The sequence below is a fragment of the Paroedura picta genome, chromosome 4 (assembly GCF_049243985.1).
Source record: "Paroedura picta isolate Pp20150507F chromosome 4, Ppicta_v3.0, whole genome shotgun sequence".
NCBI lineage: Eukaryota > Metazoa > Chordata > Lepidosauria > Squamata > Gekkonidae > Paroedura > Paroedura picta.
Window position 1 is genome coordinate 108,827,178 of NC_135372.1, and position 17,002 is coordinate 108,844,179.

Sequence of the window (17,002 nt, forward strand, 5' to 3'; positions counted from 1 at the left end):
CCGCGGGCCGCAGCGGGCTCACAGCGTCTACGACGCTGTGAGCCCGCTACGGCCCGCGGCAGAAGGCTTCCCGTCCCCCCCCCACCCATCCACCCCCCCGAGGCTCTCTGGAGCCTTCTGCCGCGGGCCGCAGCGGGCTCACAGCGTCTACGACGCTGTGAGCCCGCTACGGCCCGCGGCAGAAGGCTTCCCGTCCCCCCCCCACCCATCCACCCCCCCGAGGCTCTCTGGAGCCTTCTGCCGCGGGCCGCAGCGGGCTCACAGCGTCTACGACGCTGTGAGCCCGCTACGGCCCGCGGCAGAAGGCTTCCCGTCCCCCCCCCACCCATCCACCCCCCCGAGGCTCTCTGGAGCCTTCTGCCGCGGGCCGCAGCGGGCTCACAGCGTCTACGACGCTGTGAGCCCGCTACGGCCCGCGGCAGAAGGCTTCCCGTCCCCCCCCCACCCATCCACCCCCCCGAGGCTCTCTGGAGCCTTCTGCCGCGGGCCGCAGCGGGCTCACAGCGTCTACGACGCTGTGAGGCCGCTACGGCCCGCGGCAGAAGGCTTCCCGTCCCCCCCCCACCCATCCAACCCCCCGAGGCTCTCTGGAGCCTTCTGCCGCGGGCCGCAGCGGGCTCACAGCGTCTACGACGCTGTGAGCCCGCTACGGCCCGCGGCAGAAGGCTTCCCGTCCCCCCCCACCCATCCACCCCCCCGAGGCTCTCTGGAGCCTTCTGCCGCGGGCCGCAGCGGGCTCACAGCGTCTACGACGCTGTGAGCCCGCTACGGCCCGCGGCAGAAGGCTTCCCTTCCCCCCCCCCCACCCATCCACCCCCCCGAGGCTCTCTGGAGTCTTCTCTCGGCCGGCGGAGCAGGCTCGCAGCGTCCACAACGCTGCGAGGCCGCTCCGCCGGCCAAGAGAAGGCTTCCCGGCCCACCCCCCAGCCGAGGCTCTCACCAGGCGGGCCGCCATTTTCCAAGCGAGTGAAGCAGGCAATGGGGAGCCGCGCTTCGCGCGGCTCCCCATTGACTGCCTGGGGCGGGATTGACACTCGGAGGGGCCAATCAGGAGCCGCTTCGCGGCTCCTGATTGGCCCCCCCCCGAGTTTTTATCCCGGACCGGTCCCGCCCTAACTCCTCCCCACTACCCCTTACTCCTTTATACAGTCCGTGGCGCCCGTGGCGCCACGGGCTGTTTACAGATTTGCTCCCAGAAGGTCTATAAGCAGGGCATGTAGCCCAAAGCCTCTGTATGTTATTTCTTGCCAGTCAGTATTGGATTTATGCAGAAGTTTGGAATGTAAGAAGTTTATGCAGTTAAATAAGAAGTTTTTGCTGAGGCTTAGTAAGGTACAGTTTAGGGGGAGTGGGATTAGATTCAATACAGAAAATTACTAAATTACCATTTTTGGTAATGTTATTGGGCCTCTTTAATTTGACATAGTTTAGATTCTCTGCATATTTAATCTAGCCCTGACCCCAATATTGCTATTCAGAGGCGGATGCTGTCTCTGAATACATCATGGCTTAAAGCCAGTGATCCAACTCCATGAATTTATGTTATGCCCTTTTGAAGCCAACTAAACTCGGAGACATCACTATATTCTTAGATATAGACATGGTGTATATATAATAAAGGTAAAGGTACCCCCTGTGCAAGCACCGAGTCATGTCTGACCCTTGGGGAGATGCCCTCCAGTGTTTTCATGGCAGACTCAATACGGGGTGGTTTGCCAGTGCCTTCCCAGTCATTACTGTTTACCCCCCCCAGCAAACTGGGTACTCATTTTACCAATCTTGGAAGGATGGAAGGCTGAGTCAACCTTGAGCGGGCTGCTGGGATTTAACTCCCAACCTCATGGGCAGAGCTTTCAGACTGCATGCCTGCTGCCTTACCACTCTGCGCCACAAGAGGCTCAATATATATAATATATAGGCAGAAAATTGCATCAATGTTCTTGACACCCATGTCTCCACATCCATGCCCTCATTTGTCTCCACTCCACCACAACCTACCACACAACACACACATTCAACCCCATGCCCTTACAGACTGGACAACTCATCCCCTTCCTCTTCCCACTGCCGAGGTCTATCGCCCATAGTATTCCTCGGTACAACAGGCTTTGTCCCTAGTCTAATACAATGAAATGCATTGTGTACTTCTCACAACATGCTGATGGTTCCAAAGCCCCCTATTGGTGGAATCTCACACACACACACCCAGGGCCAATTGCTGCTCTTGCTCAGGATTCCATACCCCTCCTTGCCTTCAGGCCTCCTGTAAGGGAATCTCTAACATTCATTGACTGAGAGGAGAGATGCATTTCTGAGAGCAACACAGGAGAGTCTGTGGGCATGCGCCTGCATTCTTTTTGATGGGGGAAAGCTTTCCCCTTCTGCCTAACGGTTGGCTGACAGGGAGGCCACAAAATAGCCCCCTCTCATTTAAAATACTGCTGTGGCTGTCCACAGGACAGATGCAGGCAAGCCATGCATGTCTCTTTTCTGCCACTTTCTGAACATTTGAGCCTACTGCACAAGGTTGTGGTGAAGATGAAAATGGATGCTGTTGTGGAGGTTCCTTTACCTCCTGTTTCATCTGCACAACAACCCTGTGTGGTAGCCATTTTTGCCTACAGAGCTGATCTTTATAATCTGGAGATGATCTGTAATTCCAGGAGCTCTCCAGGCTCCACCTGAGGGTTGGCTATCCACCCTGGATTGGAAATATTCCTAGAGGTTTGGAGGTGGGGCCTCAAAATGGTATAATGCCTCAGAGTCTACCCTCCAAAGTGCATTTTTGCCTGCAGAGCTGATCTTTATAGTCTAGAGATGAGCTGCGATAGTAGAGATGATAGTAGAGGCTTGTAGGCTGAGGTTGGGGTGGAGTGGTATGGGTGTATCCAGCCTGGGCTATGGACTCTAGCCAGTCCTAACCAGCCAGAGTGTATATTTTTGGGTGCAGTCAGACAGACCAGCAAGGGTCCTTAGAATCTGGAAAGTGCAGGGAGATACAAATAAGGAATATTTAGAGCCTGTAACTGTAAATAGTGAACAAGTAACTGGCTGGAGAGACATGGAACTGAAGTGACTTTGCTCAAGCCTGGCCTGGTAAATAAAAATCAGTATTTGCCAGGAAGGTCCTATGAAATCAAAGGCATAAGTGGCCCAGAATTTCAAGTGGTGTTAGCTTTACAGGAAAGCAGACAGTGAGAGTTTGGGGGGGGGAGCGGGGAACTAGGTGTTCCACTTGTATTATGCAATGACTTAGTGTTGCAGACAACAACAGAAACTGCAGTTGCCAGAAGTAGGCCTCAGACTTCACAAGGGCAGACATCACCAACCAAGCAATAGACTGTGCTAGCCAAGGGGTGTCTGTGGTCACGTGCATTCCTTTTGAAGGGGTGCACTTGAGGGAGGAGAGCTGGAGATGAGCTGTACCACTAGGGGATCATCAGATCCTACCTGGAGACTGGTATCTATAAACTTCACCTGGAAGTTGGCTGTCCCTGGTCTGGAAATATTCCTTGAGGTTTGGAAGTGGGTCCCGAAAAGTGCAACCACATAGCCCTCCCTGACCTATTTCAGGTCAAGAAAACATTGCAGAGAGGAGGTGAGGTTGCCAGATTGGTGTAGATTCATGTTCTGGGATTCCACACTACCTAGGTGTGCAGAAACCGGACTAGGGTCAAGACTGCTGTTCACAGAGAGGCCTCCTCTTAGGGTTGCCAGCTTCCAAGTGAGGCACTAAACCCACACCAAACCATGAGCTAGTGCCCATTGCATTACAGAACTCAATGGGCTTTACTACTAGTCCCTGAATAAAAGCTGAATTTTTTAAAAATACCAGTAAGACTTTTTATTATTAATATTTTTTTCAGATCAATTGAGCCAAAAGCATACCCCTATTATTGCTACAAAGCCTATATGATGGCCAGGTGCTTTCTCAGCTCCCCACCCTCCTGTAACAATGACACGGATTGTGAGTGGTCAGTAAGGGCAGTGTGATAACTCTGCTGGATGACATGCTGCTGATACAGAGGAAGCCTGGGGGGGATTTTTTCTACCTCCCCCTTCTCTTGGAGTGATTTACAACAACACCTTCTTTTCACAACACAAAATATAATTTTTATTTAAAAAAAAATCCCAGTGTGCAGTTTTGGATTTTTAAAAAAAATCTCATTTTTCTGCAAACCTTGGTCTATTTTCAAATTTGTAGAAATCTGTTCACAGCTTTAGTTACCAGATTAAATATCCAAAGTTTTGGCACCTTGACTATTAAAATATAAGATTGGAGGATGCACTGTACTGATGTCTTTTGATGGCTGTCAGTGATTTAGGACTTTCCTTTTCATAGCCAGCTCTTGCCAAGCCCATTGCTCCTTGCTATATAGAAAACTTGCAGAATAGTAATAGCTATTTAACAGTTGATCTTGTTTAAGACCATGCTTTTAAATGATATTAAAAAATAAAATTTGTAGAGCACCTTGAGACATGCACCTTGAAGTAGGGAACAAATGTGTAAAAATGTGCTTTTGCTTAGGTCAGTATTCAGTTTTTTCCTTTTTTTAATAAAGACAGTTGCTATAGAAACCATTGGAACTGGAGCTGTCGCCCTCTGATGCTGTGGAGTTGATTATGTGCCCTATGTTAAAAATATGAAGAAACCACCCTGCTAGTTGGTTTTTATGCTGCTGCCTAGTCAGAGTTTACACACTACCTGAGAGGAAATTATTGTTGATAACCAACTCAAATTCTTAGTGTAATCTTGATGGTGCGTAATACAAAGCATTCTTATATGGGGGGGAAAAAAAGAATTCCGCTTGGCCCTTCAACTGAAAATAGGTAACTATTATAGAACATAGTAGAGGATAACTGAATACACACTTCATCTTAATAGGAATTATAATAGCAGTCCTTAGTTTTGTGGATTATTTCCGAACCACTGTTACCTCAGGACAGTTCGCTTAATGGGAATTCCTTTTCAAAACAAACAAACATTGCATTTGCTGGATATGAAATTAAAGTTCTACGTTAGAAGGTGTGATTTTATACTCTCCAGTGCTTTCATATTCATAGACAATTCTTGGATTTACAGTCACAAAATGACATTCGATTAAAAGGCAGCAGAAATAGAAAAGCATATGCTTGTCTTCAAATGGAGTTTAACGCTAGATGTCCTGTCTGCCACCACCATTATGGCAGCTGCATTAATTACAATCCTGAATAGTAAATTAAAACCTGCTTGAAATGAAATGCTATAGGTTTGAAATGCCAATTGATAATTTTCTTAAATATATAGTTCAGCATACCTCTATCCCATCTGTTCTCTTCCTGGGATAAATCTTTTAATATAGAACACAAATAGCTATTCAGACTTGAAGGAATTCAAGCTTTCAGCGAGCATGGGGTAATTCTGGGTAACTTTTGGTAGTGAGGCATGTCACTGTGGTGCTAACAACAGAGGAAATTGGTTGATACTTGTTATCTTGAGAATGGGGCCGCTGCAAAATGCTTCTTTGTATGCATTAGTCTGTAAACAGCTAATCAGAAAGAATATGAGCAGCTGCAAGGATTCAGGCAGAATTAAATGTGTCTCTGCTTAGACCTTCAGGGCTTGGGAGAAACAGAATGGCAGAAACAAAAGCAGCTGGACTTTAAATTTCATAACATTCACCCAAGAATCAGTGATGCTTGTTAGGAAAAAATGCCCTCTGAACCAACACTCACCCCAGGTTGGATTCAGCCTTTGCAAATGCAGGGAGTGTGCTGAAGTAGAACTTCCTTGCCCCCTTGTTTCATGTTCTCTCCTCTTGACAACAGGCACTGTAAGGCTTCTCTCAGACCAATAGGCCAAGTAGTATGGGAGATGCAGTAAGGAGAAATCTCACCAGATCCCCCAGCCCAAACCTTTGTGTAAGTGTAGCAACCTCTGACTGGAGACAAATATCACGCAAATGTGAGAGCTAGTGCTTTGATGAATGTCTTCTTCTTGTAGCCACATAACATACTGTTCTCAAAGGTCTCCTGTCTGGCAGCAGGGGCTTTGCAGGGTTAGGGTTATGGCTCAGGAACAGAGCATCTGCTTTGTATTCAGAAGGTCCTAAAATTCTCCATTACCTTTAAATGATCCAGTAGTAGATCATCTGAAAGACCCTGGAAAGCTGCTGGTAGTCAGAGCAGATAATACTGGCCTTTCTAGACCAGTGACCTAGCTCATTATAAGGCACCTGTTTATGAATAGGGGGCTGCTGTGGGGTGGAGGGAGAAGGGAAATATTAGGATCATACTTGAATCATTCTTGCCTTGTTTGAGGAGTGCTTAAATCATTGCTGGTAACCATTTGTATGGACTATATGAATGAATAAGTTCAGAGAAGGCTTATAGATATCATAATTGTATAAATTAAAAAGAAAATTTGAAAGTCCTGTGAGAGAAGCTGGATTTTTGTGTCAGTGGCAATTCGAGAATCTGGACCACAGCCAATTTGCCTTGATTGGCATTTCAAAGAACTAAATGATCCCCCATAACAAGCAGAATCTTCTAGAACCATTTCACGAAGCCTTCGTATCGAAATGTGTTTTAGTATCATCAGGTTTATGCAAGAACAATTCATTTTAAGTTTAGAAGCCTTTATGTATTCATAATTAAACCTTTCCTATATAAGTAGGAACTTCCTTCCCTCCCCCCTTTAAAGCACCCTGCTGTGCTCAGTCATAGTAGCTAATGAGGCATTTTCAGGATCACTTAAGCATGAAGAGAAGATTGTCTTTGAAAATCCATTGATGGGTTTGGGGAGGTGTGTTTAAGCACATATTTTCCTTTTCTATAAAAGCATGTTTCTGTTCTTGACATTGTTAAAAATGTTTATATCCTGCTTTTCTATCCTTATACAAATCATCAGGATGGGAATTATTTTTAAACAACATGTAAAAAGTGACACGCAGTCATAGAGCAGCCAACAATCCTGAGCTGTAAAAATAAATAACAGTAACTAATATTACTATTAGACTGGCCTGTTATTTCTCCTTTAGGGCCAGAAATGTTTTTCTTTGTCTTTGATGGGAATTCTACAGTTGTGGTACTCTGGCAAAAATAGCCCTGATTCTTGAGGGCTAAAGTTTGCAGATACTGACACATGAAAGAGAGCTTCCCAGGAAGATTGAAAGGTGTTGGAAGCTCATATACTACATGCTTCCGTACTTGGGGATTAGGCTAGAAAGATTGAGCTCTGAAATGGATGAAATGGTATCTTTCAGAATAGGGGAAATACTCCTTTCTCTAGGTCCAAATAAAGGCTGGTTTTGTATTTGTTGAAGGTTCCAGCCTTTCTTCAAGAGTATCATTCAGTTTGAGTTTATATCATACCTAGTCCAGTACAACCATCAGACACTGATTCAGGGAACCGTTTAGTCCTCCTAGCCAAAAAAATGATAAACAAAGTTGGATAGCAATATATTGTATCTCTAAACAATTTTTTCCCTAATATCTTTCTGGACTTAAGAGTTTTAGGAAATGCTTACTTGTTTGGGTTTCCAATGTTTCTGTGTAGATTTTCTCAGCTTGGATCTGCTCCTTGCTTTTGAAATATAGCGAAAGCGCTAATCTTTCAAGACTAGCATTGGTGTTCAGTTCTGATAAGGCATATTTCCATGTACACCAATTTTTGGGGAAGATCCTTGTCATATGTTTCTTCAAAGTATTATTGTATGTTACCTTGAGTCTATATGAGAAAATAGATTTTTGGCATGTTTCAACCCCCATTTATGGAACATACATGAATCAGAAAGTGCAGCAACCAAATTAGTTTATTTATTATATATTTATATACTGCCCTCCCCTCATGGCTCAGACCAGTTTACAGAAAACTGGTACAGAAAAATTTTGCAGAATAGTGACTGCAAAGCTGTCCAAATTATATATAAAAAAAACTTCTTAAGGACGGGCAAGTATATATTTTGGGAGGAATTACTGTAATATGTATTGACTGTGTAAATGTGTATGCTGCTTATTTTGAAACATAAGGAACTAACATCTTGAAATATGGGATAATGCTGCTGGCAGTTATAAAGGCTACAATGGAGATGTATATGAGGTGCTTGGAACATTCAGAATGTTTATAAATGCTTAATTGTGGCAGTAGTAATTGTGTTTTTAAAACAGTAGGTAAAATTGGACTGTCAATAAAATGGATCATGCCTCAAGATCATGCCTTTCTGGTATGTGATATCAAATGTATCAGTGCCATCTACTGATGGCCTTCAGCAAATTTCATGCTTGCAAATCAGATTAAGAATGCTCTTGTCTGGTCTCACTATAACTTTCTAATAAACATAAATTCACTCATTCCCTTTCCCCTGGGAGATAGTTATTTGAGGGAGGGCCAAGAGTCTCTTACCTGAGTTTATTTCCCACATTCCTTTGAACATTGTATTGAAATGAAACCAGACAAAGCATGTAGCATAGACACATCTTCTGAGTAAAAAAAGCTCATTAGTCATGAACTAGATTTGGTTGTTAAGTACATGCTCATATGTAAATTATTGAGGAATAAAAATGTACTGTGAACACTGACATGACTGTCTTCATTCTTCAGTGATTCCTCATAAGATTGGTCGCGTCATTGAAGGGAGCCCAGCTGATCACTGTGGGAAGCTGAAAGTGGGAGACCGAATTTCGGCCGTAAATGGGCAGTCAATTGTGGACCTCTCACATGAAAATATTGTGCAGCTGATAAAAGAAGCAGGAAACACTGTCACACTCACTGTTGTTGCTGAGGAAGGTAATGCGGTCTCAGCTGTGTCTGTACAATTTCACTAGAACGTTTCACTTAACTGCATATTTTACATGGCTTTCTTTATACAGCAAAATGTTTGACATGCTACATTATATCTGTATATGTATATGTATGACATCAAGGTGACATCAGATAGTCCCTCCAGTAATAATTGAGGGAATGCATCTAATCTGATACATATAAATACTGTTAACAGAGGGGGGAGAAGGAGCATTTACTGAAAAGGATATTCTGAAAAAGTATGTATCACTTCACTCTTACACATTCTAGAGCTTCAGCAGTGATTCTTGTGTACGGGCATGTCACTGTCATGTCCATGTTGGTCCTAATTTGTTCCTTCCAACTTTTATAGGCAGTTAGAAAATTTTGTACAACAAAACAGAAGAAGATAATGCATAATTTTTCAGTAATGGTGATTTCTTCCCAAAAATCCTAATTCATTTTAAGCCAGAGGAGGGCACCTCAAAGCTATTGCTCTGGATGTGAGCTTAATGCCAGTAAACTTGAGACTGTTCTAGTCTACTATACCTCTTGGTTATAATCCTCATAATCACAGATAAATTGTATGTCTTCATAAGAAAGGTACCTGTTTGAAGTAACTTAACAGGAGAATACAATGTTTTCAAGGCTTCTAAAGAAATGTTTCAAATACAAAATACAGGCCTGAGAATATACAATGAAATACAACATAAAAACTGACCATCCAATCAGAGGTGTGTTGTGGTTGAAAGAGTGTGAACTAGTATCTTTGAGTATTTTCTTTAAGGATCTGCAAAAATCCATATTGTTCAAAAAGCATCAATGCATTATTAAAAATCATTGCTTTTTCAAACTTGAATTCAGTTCAGATAGACATACCATCACAGTACAAGTCAGCAACAAAACTCCAGGTCATAAAACATTTGGTGACCACAGTCATGCCATTCAGGAAAGAGAGTTAATACAAAAGACCACAGTGTGGGAGAACAGACCACTTATTTCCATAAGCCAACCAATAGCAATATGAATTGCAGAAACGCAAACAGCTCTAGAACCCAAGGCTAACATAATAGCTCATCCATTGCTGATTTTACTTTTCCCTAAGGTTGTATGCATGAAGATGAACCTCTTAAACAGCTGAAAAACCTCCTGTGAAGCCTTTCCTCTTTCCCCTTTAGCATTAATAAATGTACATTTTTAATTTTCTTTCTTTTTTCCTCCAACCGTTACTTCAATTCTAGGGGAGGGGGAAATCCCTAAATTATGCGTCATGCTCCAGAAAGCATTCTTTTAATATTTTGCTCAAAACAGAAACTTGTCATCCCTAGCCATTTAGAAAGTGAAAAATGCACAGAGAAGTGGATGAGGAGAGGCAAATGTATACAGACAGATGGCCTTTTCCTTACCTGTGCTTATTAATTAGAATTATGCATGCAAACTGAGAGAAAATGTTGACATTTGTCTCCATGGATGTTATTTCTTCCAGTCACGTATCATAATAAAGCTAAGGAATCCTATGTTTAACTCCACAAGGCCTTGAATGACTAGGAAATAGAATTTAACCATCTGTACTATCTGAAAAACAGTAATGTGTACACACACAACAATAGTCTTGCCTTGACCTTAATGCCTTGTAAATGTGGATGAATTTACCGTCTTTTAAAAAACTTTAATTCAGTACACCTAGCATATCCAGGGTGAAATGTCTACAGGGTGAAATGCAAACCTTTCCTTCTTGGTTTACACTCAGAATCTTGAAAGATTTGCTGCTTTGCTTCAGCTTAAAGTGTGCCCTTAAAAGGTTTTTTTTCGAGCAGGGTGGGATTCAGTTATTACTGCTTTCTGAGTGGGAGAAGCAGCTTTATATTTTAGAGCATATTTGTTTTATAAGTGTAGTCAGACTACATTGAGGTCCTAATGTATCTCCTCTATTGGAGGCAGAAGCACTTCCTTCAAGGATTTTGCTAACTGGCAAACTGCTGTGTGGCTTAAAGGCTTTCAATATCCTTGCTACAAGAGTTCTTAATATATTAAATAACCAGTATATTAGCATGTGCTTTAGGAATAGTTATTAACCTTTTCCAGTTAGTGGCTGATCCATTCCAGGACTGGCAGTAGCACTAGATGTTTAGAAAAGGAGTGGAAACTACAAGAACCATTGTTAACTCTGCCTATATTGTTGTCAGTGGTGTTTCATCAGACTGGAGGGAGGCGAGTAGCAGGGTACCTCAGGGCTCGGTGCTCGGTCCGGTACTTTTTAACATATTTATTAATGATCTAGATGAGGGGGTGGAGGGACTACTCATCAAGTTTGCAGATGACACCAAATTGGGAGGACTGGCAAATACTCCAGAAGATAGAGACAGAGTTCAACGAGTTCTGAACACAATGGAAAAATGGGCAAATGAGAACAATATGCAATTTAATAAAGATAAGTGTAAAGTTCTGCATCTGGGTCAGAAAAATGAAAAGCATGCCTACTGGATGGGGGATACGCTTCTAGGTAACACTGTGTGTCAACAGGGGCATGACATCAAAATCACAAGATGTCATAGTCCCATTGTATATGGCACTGGTCAGACCACACCTGAAGTACTGTGTGCAGTTCTGGAGGCCTCACTTCAAGAAGGACGTCATTAAAATTGAAAGGGTACAGAGGAGAGTGACGAGGATGATCTGGGGCCAAGGGACCAAGCCCTACGAAGATACGTTGAGGGACTTGGGAATGTTCAGCCTGGAGAAAAGGAGGTTGAAAGGGGACATGATAGCCCTCTTTAAGTATTTGAAAGGTTGTCATTTGGAGGATGGCAAGGAAGCTGTTCCCGTTGGCTGCAGAGGAAAAGGACACACAGTAATGGGTTTAAACTACAAGTACAACGATATAGGCTAGATATCAGGGGGGGAAATTTCACAGTCAGAGTAGTTCAATGGTGGAATAGGCTGCCTAAGGAGGTGGTGAGTCCCCCCTCACTGGCAGTCTTCAAGCAAAGGTTGAAATGCTTTAGGATGCTCTGGGCTGATCCTGAGTTGAGCAGGGGGTTGGACTAGATGGCCTGTATGGCCCCTTCCAACTCTATGATTCTATGATTCTATAAGCATACTCCTCATTTTCCTTTTTTTTTCCCCCTTCATTAGAGCACCATGGTCCCCCATCAGGAACAAATTCTGCCAAACAAAGTCCAGCCCTACAGCACCGACTAGCAGGAATAGGACCAGTCAGCTCTGTGACTACAGAGAGGTATGAAGGGGTATTACTCAGCTGTGAATCTTGCTTTTTCTTCAGCCAGAACTGTCCAATTCTGTGGGACTTTCTCAACCCCCTATCAGTACCAGTACCAAAGTTGTATTTTCCAGTGCTTTCTAGAGCAGTGGTTCTCAACCTTCCTAATGCTGCAACCCTTTAATACAATTCCTCATGTTGTGGTGACCCCCACCATAAAATTATTTTCATCGCTGCTTGATAACTGTAATTTTGCTACTGTTTAGAATCATAATGTAAATATCTGATATGCAGGATGTATTTTCGTTGTTACAAATTGATCATAATTAAAGCATAGTGATTAATCACAAAACAATATGTAATATGGTGAAATATATGTTTCTAATTACAAATAAATGAAATTTTGTCTTGAAGCATGGTGTGGCATGGGTAACAGTAAACAATAAACTACAATGACAACAATAAACTACATTGCTACGTTTTGTGACAGTATGCATGTGGGCAGATCCGCCTGGTGATGGATGGAGGAGCAGTGTCTCAGTTCCTAAGACCATCGGAAATATGCCTTTTCCAATGGTCTTAGGCGACCTTGGTGAAAGAGTCATTCCACTCCCCAAAGGGGTCTCGACCCACAGGTTGAGAACCGCTGGTCTAGAGCAGGGGTAGTCAAACTGCGGCCCTCCAGATGTCCATGAACTACAATTCCCATGAGCCTCTGCCAGCGTTTGCTGGCAGGGGCTCATGGGAATTGTAGTCCATGGACATCTGGAGGGCCGCAGTTTGACTACCCCTGCTCTAGAGGAATAGATTTATGCTTTTCTTTGTATTTATTGCACGCTTATAGCGCAGGAGTCCATACCATTTCAGGCTGTAATTGGGAGGGCGAAATGGTGCAGTGTCGATCAACAGATCCAGCTCTCCTGAGGAAGTTGAACTCAGTTCTGTTTTGGTAAAAAAAAATGCTGATAATTCTTATCTGGTTTCACATGTATGCCACACAAAGCTGAATATGAGTCTGTTGTCTGGAAGTGTCAGAAGTATCCTCTGGTCAATATTGTATAGATACATTCAGTTTGCTGTCTCTTTCTGTATGTGGACAAGATCCTTGGCACTCTGTAAGTTTTCACTTGCAAATATAACATTACCCATCTTTGCAAATAAAACTTTGCCAGGAAAAGATCAGTGCTCAGTTGGCCAGAATTATTAATACATCTGCTGGAGAAAAACTTTAGGCAACCATTCAAGGCAAATGATAATTAGACCTTTATTTGTACAAGCTTCAGAGAAGCCTCTCTGACTAAGAATGAGCTGGCTAATTAACCCTACTATCACCCCTTACGTTTTGGGGGACAAACTGGACAAATTGATTAGTACTGCAGCACTCCATTGACTTCAATGGTGTTAGAAGGGTATAAGTTTGCATAGGATGGCATTGTAAGTAACTGGTAGCAGAGTGACCCAAAGCATACCTGAATGAGGCGTCCAGCTTTATGCCTGGTTTGTAGATTGAACCACTTCAGTTGTACTGGTGGATGATCTCCATTTGGAGCACGTATTCCCTGTTGACATTTAGATCTCTTGTCAATCAGAAAAGCCAGGCTGAGGTTGGTTTCACATTCTTTTTAAATCTGGTACAACACAGAGATGCAGAATCAGTTGTCTAGTCATTTAAATGTGTTCCTTTGTTGTTGTTATGTGCGAAGTCGTGTCCGACCCATCGCGACCCCATGGACAATGATCCTCCAGGCCTTCCTGTCCTCTACCATTCCCTGGAGTCCTTTAAAGTTTGCAATGTGTTCCTTAGGACTCTGTATACTAACACATTTTATTTGAATCAGTGTCTGAATTTTCATGATCAAATGGATAGGAAAACAGACTTCAATTGTACGGAGGTGATTCTAGGGCTGATGTTCTAGAGGCGATCTTCCTAGATTTGATGGAGCTAAAATCTCTCTACATGCATATACATGTGCAATCAGGTTACAACTTTCTGGTAACTTCAGCAAGGGACTTTTAAAACAAGTAAAAAGCAGAGATGGTTTGCTGATACCTTATACTTCAGAGTTTTCCTCAGTATTTCCCTTCCAAGTATCAACCCTGTTCAACATCATAACTGACATGAGGTTATTTCTTTCTTCCCTAGCTACCTCTGTCCTGGAAAAAAAACCAATGTTTAAAAAAACAAACAAACATGGATTGCTTTTGCATTTTGTGGTGGTTTTTGTTGAACAAATGGAGGATGCAGCAAAGAGTGCTTTGTTTCAGTTACATCTTGTCTGGAAATTATCCCCCCCCCCTTCTAGATTCAGCTGATACAACTGTACAGATCTGTGCTACTGCAACCTCTTTGCTGGTTTGCAGTATTGATCTATATGTAGGGCTGCTCTTGAAGATACTGGAAAGCTTCACCTGATGAAAAACATGGTTGCCTGTTTGCTTATTAGGGCCGATTCTGAACCTGTTGGACAATGCACTTTCAGTGTGCTTTTGTGGCTGAATTTTCCTGTGCAGAACAGGATAGTCTACTTCTAAAGTGCATTGAAAGTGCAGTATCCACTATGTGCAGAATGGGCCTAGGTTAAACCAGTGCGATCACATTATACCAGTGTATGGTAAGCCTCCCCCTTGTTGCTGTTTAGGAGAACTTTCCCAATTTATTATTTCAGGAGGCATTTTTCTAAATCAATCTCTTTTGAATTGTACTTCTGGAAGCAGTATTTGATGTTACTGAGTTTTATTGGGTTGAGCTGGTTTTAAAATGTATTATTTTTGTTAACCTTGAGCCTTTTCACAAAGATGAGGTACAAATGTTTTTAAATAAAATAACCGCATCTGAGCAAAAATCCACCAAGAAAGGTTTGGTTGGAAATTCTTGGGGTCAGATGTAAACTAGCAACAAAACATATGTTTTACTTTGAAAATTCTTGATGCCTCTCTGTTCATTTCAGTCTGTTCAAAGCACTTTGGCTGATGCTTTCTTAAAAATTGAGAAAGTATATGTTATGGAGTGTTTCTTCAAAGAGGCAGTTAGCTCTCTTTTTCTTCTGGGTTCCAAGGAAACTATATACTAATAAGGCTGGCAGAATTGTAGAATGGTTCCAGTGTTGTAGTTTTAACTGTAATTAATCTGAGCAAACAAAATACATATCATAATTGAAATTCCTCTTTTGGGTTCTATTTAGCTCTATTATCTAAAAGAAAACTCCTATGGTGATTATTCCAGGCAAATTGTTGTGACTTATTAATAGGAGCTGGGCAAAACCCTAACATAATATGACAATTCATGTCTGAGTGATGTATAATTCTTAGTGAGTTCATGTATTTAAATTATATGTGTACAACATTCCTGCAAGAAATTGTAATATATGGAAAAATGTGACTGGTCTTCCATATATTCATCCTTTCTGCATTTGAAATTAGGCATGTCCTAGATATTTTTTGCACATGTAAGTATCATGCTACATGGTAGGCTTTGTAGCCTATACTTTTTACATATGAAGTAAAACTTACCATGTGTAACAATAGGACCTGTTTTAATTTAATAAATAGAATCTCCATGAAGAAGATAATTGATTGTGGATGTCTACAGATTCTGACAAGCACCCCTAGAAATTCACCCCTTATTTTGTATAGTGCATCTCAGATACTCCCCCTATTCTGTCTGCTTCAGGGGTACTACAGAAGCTGATCCTGGGAAAGAACAAAGCACCTGCTACAAGCACTTTTCACCATCAGAAATCAGTGTAGCATCAACCGTTGGAAGCAAACAATCTCAGGTATATAATTTTTTTTGTTCAGGTTACTTTTTTAGCAGATATAGCTATAGGTAGTTCAGTTTACATCCCCAGTGAAAACCTTCCATTGAAACAACCCTGTTCCCAGCAAAATTAATGTCTGCCTCCTTTGAGCTAATTGGCTGATCCTTCTGCAATCCAGAGAAAAGCTGCAAGTTGACAGAAAAATCTGAAACTTTAAAAAGTACATGGGGGTTTAACCCCACCCCTCAAATAATAGGAGCAGTGCCTTTAGCTTTAAGAAAATAATGCCCTCTCAGTAACCATTGTGGAGGTTGGTAGGTAGCCACAACAGTTATTGCCAGCCTTCAGGCCTTGGTTTCTAGCAATAAAAGGCAGGAGGAGGGGCAGGGTCATTTCCAGGGCTGTTTTGGTGCTTGAGGGAGGACTTATTATGGCTAGTCCTGGATTTGAACATGGAGTGATTTGATGCTACACATCTTATGGCTCAACCAGTGCTAGCTGTTTGCCTGCTGTTCAACAGCAGCCACCTCATGAAAGGCAGTGTGTTTAGAGTTTCAAACTATGATCTGGGAGACCCAGTTATAAATCACCAATTTACCATGGAAGCACCCTGGATGACTTCAGGACCCTTGTACATTCTCAGCCTAATCTAACTCAGAGGACTGTTACAGTATTAAAATGGAGGAGAGCAGAATGATGTAAATGGCTATGGGTCCCCAGTGTAGAAGATGGAGACAGGTAAAAGGTTAGTTGGATAGAGGGTGAGAAGAAAACAAGGAAATGTAAGGACATGGGGTTGCTAGGAAAAGGGAAAGAATAAATGTTGTAGAGAAGGGAATATGACATACCCCCTGCAAGTACTTCCTGGTTTCCCACCTAGCAATTGGGTCTGGTGATTGCCCCACACAATTGGGCCACAGTTTTCCTGAATAGAGACCACTGGTGGTAGGAAGGGAAAGACAGGGGTGGCTGAAGCTAGGCTATCTTTGGGGTGGGAGAAAGAGAAAGGGGCAAGAAGAATAAAAGTTGGTTTTTATACTCCTCTTTTAATTGCCCAAAGGAGTCTCAAAGCGGCTTATAATCGCCTTCCTTTCCTCTCCCCACAATAGACACTCTGTGAGGTAGGTGAGGCTGAGAGAGCTTCTGACAGGGCTACTTGTTCAGAACAGCACTTTCAGGACTGTGGCGAGCCCAAGTTCACCTGGCTCACCAGATTAGAAGCCGCTGCTCTTAACCACCACAGCACACTGTCTACAGGGACTT

General features: G+C 42.7%; 1 protein-coding gene across 5 annotated transcripts in view; it reads left to right on the plus strand.

The window, feature by feature from the left end:
- The window catches only part of MAGI3 (membrane associated guanylate kinase, WW and PDZ domain containing 3), a 172,417-nt gene that overhangs the window by 131,089 nt on the left and 24,326 nt on the right, over positions 1–17,002 (plus strand). For all 5 annotated transcript variants that reach the window (XM_077334930.1, XM_077334932.1, XM_077334933.1 and 2 more), the window contains 3 exons: positions 8,582–8,767; positions 11,897–11,999; positions 15,652–15,757. In XM_077334930.1, the coding sequence (XP_077191045.1) occupies positions 8,582–8,767; positions 11,897–11,999; positions 15,652–15,757 (395 nt within the window). The remainder of the gene's footprint in view (positions 1–8,581; positions 8,768–11,896; positions 12,000–15,651; positions 15,758–17,002) is intronic.